The sequence below is a fragment of the Arachis ipaensis genome, chromosome B06, assembly GCF_000816755.2.
Source record: "Arachis ipaensis cultivar K30076 chromosome B06, Araip1.1, whole genome shotgun sequence".
Lineage (NCBI taxonomy): Eukaryota > Viridiplantae > Streptophyta > Magnoliopsida > Fabales > Fabaceae > Arachis > Arachis ipaensis.
In genome coordinates, this window is record NC_029790.2 from 121,301,560 (window position 1) to 121,311,049 (window position 9,490).

Sequence of the window (9,490 nt, forward strand, 5' to 3'; positions counted from 1 at the left end):
TAAATTACGAAAAGCGCTCTTAAATCATGAAAGCGACGCATCACCTGAAAATTAAGGCTTTGGTAAGTATTAGTAAATTAGTAAATAAAAAACATATAGCATATATCGATCAAAAGACTAGATTCGCGAAGTGAGAGACCCACGCGAATCAATGGATCGTGACCCTGAAAGACCAAAACAGTACGCGAGATGTGCGCGTGCACTACACGTTATAATGAACCGGTGTGGGATGCGTCGGCGTCAGGCTTGAACAGTTGAACTTGTTCTACAGTCTACACACCGACACCAAAACCAAAGAATACCAAATACCAAACAGGAAAACACCAAGCGGATGCAAATAATGTGCTAAAAACAAGGTATCTGTAATTCCAACAAAATTCCTTTTAGACCCAAATTTTTTTTTTTAGACAAAAAATGAAATTTCTTCTTTTTTTTATCAAAGAGAAAAAAAAAATACTTGCAGTAATAATTAATAAGTGTCATTTCTGTTCATATTGGAAAAAGAAGAGATTTTTAAAGCATAGATCATTCTCTCACTCAGAGTCACACACACTACTATGGCTCTATATTCCACTCTGAATATAATTCAGGGTTGGAACCTTGTGCTGTTTGAAGAGAAGCCGATGAAGGTGGAGAGTAAGTATAGTTATCTTTTTGTGAAGTTGATAGTTAAAAATTATTAGATGATAATTTAATTAAATTTGTCAAATCATTTAACGGCTCTTATTAACTGTACCTGAGTTTTCATCGCCAATAAATCATCCATCCTTACCAAGTCTCAGTTGCGACCCTTGGCAGTGCTCAACATGGATAAATCACCAAAAATACATTTGAATAATTTTGTTGATGATAAAAATATACTCAAATTTTGTTATTGACAAAAATGCTCTCAAATAATTTAAACACGCGACAAAAATGCACAACATTAAACATGTATTCTCAAAAAATTCTTTAGAGATTGAATTTTGATGCGATTTTTCGCAAGCATAATTAGAAAATTGAGATATTGTTATCCTTAAAATTAGATGATTTTTCGCTAAGTATATTTTTTGTGATTTTTTTGTCAACAACTAATAATACTTGAATATATAGTCAGTGAAAAATTACTAATTTTAAGGATAACAATATCTCAATTTTCTAATCTTACTTATAAAAAATACATCAAAATTTAATCTCTAAAGCATATTTTGATAAATATATATTTAATGTTAGATATTTTTGTCGCATTTTTAAATTATTTGAGGGAATTTTTTTAATAAAAAAATTTTGGTATATTTTTTTCGATAATAAAATTATTCAAGTGTATTTTTAGTAGTTTATTCACTCAACACTGATGACCATCCCTCTCGAGTTCTCATCTAATGGGTTGGGCCTGGACCTGCAGCATCCACTTGGGAGGGCTCAGCCCAACTCCAAGAATACACACACCTTGAGGATAAGGTTTCTGTCAACATGGGTGGCATTGAGATGGGCCCAGCCACAATTCCACGAGCCTAAAGTATATATAATGTAACCAATTTGAGTTGATGGAATATTCAGCTCACTTGTCTTAAATGTTGATGGTTGTGAATTCTGTCTTATTTATGTAATAACTCATTATTCAGTAAGGTAGCATTTGTTTTGAGATACTAAGACAGAGACAAAAAGATTAAGATTCAATATCATGTTTGTTGGTTCAGAGATTGGTACTAAAATTTCTATCTTTATCTCTAAAATTTCAGTATTTTAGTACCTCTAAAAAATAGAGTCATAGAGACACAGGAGACTAAAATTTTTAAAAATAGAAACTGAAACTTTAATAATATTTTATACCTAAAACACCCTCATTTTAATTAATTGATTCTAATTTTACCCTTTGTGCAAATTAAATTAGAATTTCATTCTTGTTTTAATTTATGTCTTTTATTTTGTACCAAACAGAATACTGAAATTGATTTCAATCTCTGTCTCTTAGTCTCTGTCTCAGTCTTTCCGTCTCTATCTCTCCACCAAATGCTACCTAACAAACTCTTAAATGAAATTTAGATTTGTAACGGATTAGTCTTTATTTTATAGGACTAAGGGATAAAGTGGACAACCAAAAAGAGTATATATAACGTGCTCACCGACAGAGTGCATGGGAGAAGAAATATCATGAATTCATGATTGTAATGATTGGTGACGATGTTATACTTGTTTCTCATTGGCTACCCTAGATCTAGCAAGTCAAAGCTTATATTATAGTGCGAACACTTCGTTTGAACCTTTTTGAATATACACTTCTACTTCCATTCTTTTAGTCTTTAGCACTGTTCATATCACATTATAAACCAGAGAAATAACATAAATCCTACTACTAGGCACTGGCTTCCTCTGTTCTAAACTTGTAGATGCTAATAACAGTCCCTGCTTTCTCTATCTACAAACATGAACCTATGATGTAGAATCCGATCATTGCTCTGCTTCTGCTGTGGCTTGGACTTGAGCTGCATACTGTAGGTTCCATAGAACATCTTCAAAAGAAGGACGTGATGAGGATTCTGCGGATATGCATTTGCTTGTGATGGATATTGCAATTGATAGTGACTCTTGATTGCAAGTGGTCAACACCGTCGGATCTACAATTCTTCTTCTACCATCATGACTATCAAAGGATGCCTGTGATTCACAACACAAGGTGCTCGTATCCATTAAAAACTTATTAATGAATAAAGAGTAATGCTAGAGAACCAACATTTTTTAATTTAATTTCAGCTAACTTTTTTAAAATTAATTTGTTTATCTTAAATTATAGATCCTAAATTATACCTAAATTGCTAATACTGACTAACTAAAAGTTGATTCCATATACTTTCTCATGAATAAACCTTTCTACTCCCTTAGTTTCGGTAGGAAACCAACAAAAAATCAGTCAAAAATTTTACATCCAGAATTTAAACATTACATATCCGAAAAAAAAAATATTAAAAACTACACATCTATACTTCAAAAGTGTTAATATCAGGGTAATAACACATAGGGGTGGCAACACTACCCGAACCTGCGGGTACCCACCCCGCCCCTACCCGCTCGGGGCGGGTAATTACCCGCCCCTGCACCGGGGCGGGTTCTTGGACGGGGCGGGGCGGGTTAGGGTTTAACATTTTACTACCCGCGGGTAGGGCGGGGCAGGTTTCATGCGGGTTTTTTGTAAGGCGGGGCGGGGTCGGGTAGAGCAAAAACCCGCCCCGTTGCCACCCCTAATAACACAGGGACAAAATTATGCTTCTACTTGGATGCAAGTGCTTTTATAAGGACAAAATTTAAGGACCAATATGAGAGTTTATTCAAACTTTCTACTTTTAGTTTTCTTAAAGGTGGCCCTAAAGCAAAACTTAAAATGAGTAGTATCAAAGTCAACAATAAATAGGTGTAAAAAATGGGGGATCTTGGCAAATGGCAATTATTGTCAAAGAACTTGTCAGCACCAACAAACAATGATGAATTTTTATACTTTCCGAAGCTTTATTTATAAAGTAATGATATTTCATACAAATAATTTTCCACAAATATGTGCTACATGTGGATGTATATTTACTCACATTCATCCAAAGAAAATTTAAGGCAGAAGTTTCTAAAAGCTTATATCTGACCTTTTCATTAAGAAAAAATGCTTCCCCTTTTCCGCTTGCGACAGGTCCAACAAGTGATTCAAACAGTATGAATCCGAAGTTATAAACATCGTCATCTAATTCTGGATTATCTTCCTTTGCCTGTACAAAACAGAAAGCAGCAGAATCACTCTAGGACCAGTCATCAGTGCAACTAGACTAAGATCGGATGAATAACATGAAAGCAAACCTCAGTCTTTGCAATCTCTTCAGCAATGATGGACATGCCATAGTCACTTAGTTTTGGAATGTCATGCTCATCAAGTAAAATATTGTTCGTCTTTAAATTGTTTCCGAAACAACCAGGTATGACACTAGTATGTAAATGATGGACTGCCTTGGCAACTCCAATCAGAATTGCCAATCTATCAGACCACTTTAATGCCTTCTCTGGTGAAAATTCTGAATGTTTGAATTAAGAAAGATTAGTAGTGGATTGGTGCCTCAAATACCATAAAGCTATAACAGAAAAATCGGTAAGAGAATTATATTTAATGAAGCTAAATGTGATATTAACATATGTAGAGCATCAGGGTGATCAGAGTATAATAGAGAAAATTGAGAATTAAAAAATCCTCTAAGTGGTGAAAATGTTAGCTATACATGTGAGGTACATCCTCTAAAGGCCAATGAGTGTAATTAACAATGAATCAATTCTTAATTAATAACTAACTATCTAACACAATAATACCTCAAATAATATATAAACAACTGAGTTATTAACAACCATAGATAATCCTATGCCAAATAAGGTATGCCTATTAATTTCAAAATATGGAATAAGAACAAAACATAGATTCTCAAATCATCAAAGTAATGTATGATAGTTTTTCATCAGCATGCTTGAATTCCCTAGTCAAAGTATAGTCTTGTCATTTTGATTGAAATTCAAGCAGCAGTGAATAGCAGATTCAAATTAGAGAGACAAGGGAAGCAATGGTGAAAATTTATGCTCACAGCAGCATAAATACTACGATGACATGCTAACTATAGTTACTAGAAAGCTGGTACGAAGACAGGTGCGCAGTTCATTTTTGGTACACAATTTGTTAAATTTTGTCATTAAATTACAAGTGCTTCTTCAAAGAGAATTTGGTATCCACTATCCAGTACAACTTGAACAAGGAATTCAATACATAGTATGAAGGTAAAAAAGAACGTTCTGATAATAACCTGATAGACGGCTGCGATAGTCCCCATTTGGCACATACTCGTATACAAGATAGAGTTTGGGAATACTAGAGTCATCTTGTCCACCACCATCAATGCTGTGACCCAATAGGCTAACCAAGTTTGGATGTTGAAGTTTTGAGAGTAAATCCAACCGAATTTTGAGGTTTTGAATTGAGCATTTCTTCGACAAAGCAACAGATCGTATCACTGTATAGGATCCATTCTCCAGTTTAGCTTTGTAGAGCTGAAAGAAAACCATGCATCATGAAGAACAATCACTTGCATAAAGAACATTTGAAAGCCAGAAACAGTCCAATTACTTTCAAAGAATATTACCTTCCCTATGGAACCTTCGCCAATATAAGTTGACAAGTCAAAATTTTTGGTGACGTCCTTCAACTCTTCAGTTGAAAATTGTCTATAAAACGAAGTCGCTTGCGTCCCTAGCTTCAATGTCTGTGAAATGAATCCTAACAGTAACAGACATGGAAAATAAGAACATTACTATTTAATGTGCATATCCAACAAATCCAATGATAACAGACATGGAAAATAAGAACATTACTATTTAATTTGTCCCTATCAATTCATTGATCTAGGAATTACTATTTAATTTGTCCCTATCAATTCATTGATCTAGGAATATACTAGAAAATGAAAAGTAAACAGATAAAAGGGGACGCCCAATGCAGAAATACTTACTGGCACTGGCAAGGAATTCAGAGGAAACCCCTGTTGTTGAGGAATCTTGGACAACTTTTGGGAACACTTCATTCTCATATGTTTCCCTTAAGTAACCTTGTCTATAAAGTAAAACTCCGGAAGCTAAAATCACAGGAACTACTACAAAAATGATACCAACCACCACAGCAATTTCCCATGCCGAGAACTTCTTCAATCCTGAATTACAATAAGACCCTCTCTGCTGAGGCTGAGAATCAGCAGACAAACAGTTTCCACCGTATCTAACAACTCGTCGATCAGACGTGCCGGCCAAGCAAGAAGGAAGTGCACCATTTAGCTTGTTATTAGAAATATCCACAAACCCAAGTTTATTTCCACACCTTAGTTTGTTGGGGAGGGAACCGCTGAGTGCATTGCTCGCCAAATTCAAGTAACTTATGTTTGGCAAAGAGAACAATGTATTTGGAGGTGTCTTACTAAGATCATTTGACGAAAGATCAAGATGTTGAAGCCGTTCCAGTTCACCAAACTCACTAGGTATCTCACCTGAGAATGAGTTTTTGCTTAGAAGAACTGTAACCACTGTTTTTGGCATCAATGGTAACTTAGAATCCAAATGATTCTCTCTTAAATCCAAGACATGAAGGGAAGTGAGAGCACTTAGATCAGGTAGTTCACCAGATAACTCATTTTGGGACAAGGAAATATCATTAAGGGACTTAATTTTGCATATTGAGGAAGGGAATGAACCAATTAACTGGTTGTTCTTCAAACTCAACACATTAAGATTAGACAATGAGTCAAACCAATTGGGTATGGTGTCATTAAAGTAATTTCCATTAAGTGCTAGTGTATGAAGATTAACCATTGTTGCCATTCTTGAAGGGACAGAACCAAACAAGAAATTTGAGCTTAAGTCCAAAACTTGAAGATTAGATAACCTATGAATCTTATTAGGAAGTGGACCCCAAATCCCTAAGGACACCAAGCTAAGGACCCTTAAGCTTGTTAACCTTGTCAATGTGGTGACAAAAGAATGAACAGAAAACTTTGGGGATAGTGTTAAATTAGAAACTGCAAATCCATTGATGTTGTTTTTGTCTACCCTCACATTAGGTTTGTCCCCAACGATTTTGAGCTCAGTTACTGAATTGCCATCACACTTAATGCTTGTGTGGGAAGATGAAGGAAGGTTACAAAGGTCATTGTCGTAATTTCCCCAAATCTCTAAAGAGGTAGGGTACTCAAGGTACTTCCTTATCTGAAACAAGACTTGGGTTTGAGCTTCTTGAAGCTCATGGCTGATAGAGATGAACGTGAACATGAACAAAGAAAGAGCCACAAAATAGAGGTGAAAATTCCTCATTGAACTTCAAATATTTTCAAATTTCAAAACAATTTCTTCAACCTGAAAACAACACAGTTCCATGCGCGAGACTTTTGAAAGGTATTCAATGGGGGGTGTTAGTGTTATTACACTGCACACATTTAATTTCTCAACAACGGTAATAAAAAGAAAATACCATGAAGAAAAGAGAACATGGACGTTCATTCATCAGTGGTAAAGCAGCACCTAGAGACTAGAGAAGTGAAATAAATGAAAAAAATTATTAGTGACATTGCAGTGCAAGTTCATAGTAAAGATGAAAAAATGAGTCAAAGGTAGATAAATGAATAATGGAGGTAGTAGTTGAAAAATGAAAATGCCATAATAACTGCACACAGCATTTAATACTTCCCTTCCTGATAATAGTGAACAGTGAACTGTGCTCTCTCTCTCTCTCTGTTAATGGGGAGAGTCTGGGACCAGTTATACTGGAGTATAAGAAGAACAAGAAAGAACAAAGGGTTATCTAAAAGAGTAATTCTCGACGACCAACTAATTTTACATCTAAATTCTTTCAAGTGATTTAACTTAAGTGTTTTTTTTTTTTTTTCCTTCTCTTCTTTCTTTTTATTCACTTCGGATGCTACATTTTGTTCTTTTCTTTTTTTTTTATTTACTGTAGTCACCAACAACACCTCTTTATCTTTCTCCTCTTCTTTCTCCTCCTCCTTTTGAAATTTCGCCTCTCCTTTTTTATCATTCTCCTCCATCATTATCATAATCATCATCGTTATCATCATTATAGTTATCATTAAATTCGAATTTATATAATAGACAATTTTATACAATAATTTTGTCTTGAGCTAATTTTTGATTCATTCCAGACACAATGACAATAATAAAAAAAAATAAGAAAGAAAAAAGAGAAGGAGAAGGAGCACAAAAAAAAGAGAAAAAAAACGATAAAATTTCGCAACATAAACTAAAGAACTTGATAAATTTAAATGTAAAATTATTTGAATGTATAGTAAGACTCTTATTTAAAATTTCTGAAATGTTTTATATTAAATAATATTTTAGTGTAATTTTTTTAGTATAAAATTATCAAAAATATATATATACAAAAGATATTTTCTGAACACAGGCCCGAAAGAAAGAAAAATGCGTCTTTTGTTCCTTATTCTTTTTTTAAGTTCCTTTTTCAATTTTTTTTTGTTTTTGTTTCTTATATAAAGAAAATACATGATAAATTACTTAATTAAATAAATAAATTATATGTTAAATAATTTAATTTTAATTTCTAAAAAAGTTTACATTTCAGTCATAAATCTATTAAAAAGTATTACGAAATAGAATATAATTTATTCAAAAATACTAAAGATCACGAGAAAATAGAAATTTAACATAATCTACAGGGGAGAAAAATAGATTATGCATAATGAAAAATCGTTGAAGGCAACCAGAAATTATATGCATTTGGAGAGAAATAAACCGCAAAAGACTATCATAATTTACGTGAATTTATAATATCTGAAATAAAGAAGTAGTACGCTGGAGTATAAATTTAGACTACTTTTATGGCATGATTCTTATCAAATATATTATAGTTTAAAAAATTTTAGAATATTATATTTTCAAATTTTAAATTTTAAAAAATTAGGATTAACAATTAAACGTTTAAATATGTAATATTTAGTCATTTACTAAATACAATAACCAAATACATTGCTGACGACCGTAAGAGTTTATCGTCGAAAATTTTGTACAATGTCTGAAAAGAGCCTAACTCAAATGCATATTGCATAGTTCGGAACTTTAAGATTATGATATTTTTTTTTTAAAAAAGTATAAATAAACAATAAAATGAGTAAATGATGTGAATAATAGAATAAAAAAAATTAAAATTATAAATTAAATTATTAATTAATTATTTTTAATTTCAAATTTTAAAATTGAATAAATAAGGATTAACAGTTACATTAAATTTAAATTTAACCTCTTTTTTCTATTTTCATTTTCGATCTTCACTCTCTCTCTTTTTGATCTGACGCCACTCAAACATCTCCGCAAACAGCCGAATCGCGTGCTGCCCATTCGCGTGCCAACTGTGCACAGCCTGCAGCTCCGCTTTTATTGTTGCAGCTCACTACCACGTTGACAACAACGACAACCACTTCGATGGCGGTTTTCACTCATTCCTTCCCTTCTTCTTCCAGTTATTTTCGTCATGAATCTCACAACGTCGCACAGTTTGAATCTAAAAGACTACGTCTACAGCAACATACTAGACGTGTAGTGAGAAGGTATGCAGCGAAAATTTTATATAGGCATGTGAAAATTTATTTTTCATGCAAATGAGATGTTTATTCTTATTGTTCATATAAATGAGATGTTTGTTTTTAATATAAATGGGATATTTTTTTTCTATGCAAATAGAATGTTTGTTATTAATACAGCATTCGAGATTGGTGATGGTGAAAAATGGTGACAGTGGAGAGGGGATTGGATTAGAAGGGAGTGCGATTAGAGTTAAAAGAGAGAAGATAGTTAAAATTTCTAATAGTAGATTTAAAAAGATTTTTTTTAATTTGATTTGGGATTTTTTTTTTAATCCTCGGTGGGTTAAAAAATCAGTTCATTATTTATTTTATTCAAATTTTTCATTGTTTATCTAAGG

At 33.0% G+C, this 9,490-nt stretch overlaps 1 protein-coding gene across 1 annotated transcript; it reads right to left on the reverse strand.

Moving 5' to 3' along the window:
- LOC107605035 (probable inactive leucine-rich repeat receptor-like protein kinase At3g03770) lies at positions 2,135-7,363 on the reverse strand. Its single transcript, XM_016306774.2, has 6 exons — positions 5,505-7,363; positions 5,139-5,272; positions 4,803-5,046; positions 3,820-4,031; positions 3,612-3,731; positions 2,135-2,637 (listed from the first exon to the last, which is right to left on the reverse strand). The coding sequence occupies exons 1-6, from the start codon at positions 6,850-6,852 to the stop codon at positions 2,431-2,433; spliced, it is 2,265 nt and encodes a 754-aa protein (XP_016162260.1). The 5' UTR covers positions 6,853-7,363; the 3' UTR covers positions 2,135-2,430.

Coding starts and splice junctions, on each gene's coding strand:
- LOC107605035 (XM_016306774.2), bottom strand. CDS start 6,852: ATGAGGAATTTTCACCTCTATTTTGTGGCTCTTTCTTTGTTCATGTTC. Junction 5,273..5,504: donor TGAATTCCTTGCCAGTGCCA/GTAAGTATTTCT, acceptor TGTTACTGTTAG/GATTCATTTCACAGACATTG. Junction 5,047..5,138: donor GCGAAGGTTCCATAGGGAAG/GTAATATTCTTT, acceptor GTTTTCTTTCAG/CTCTACAAAGCTAAACTGGA.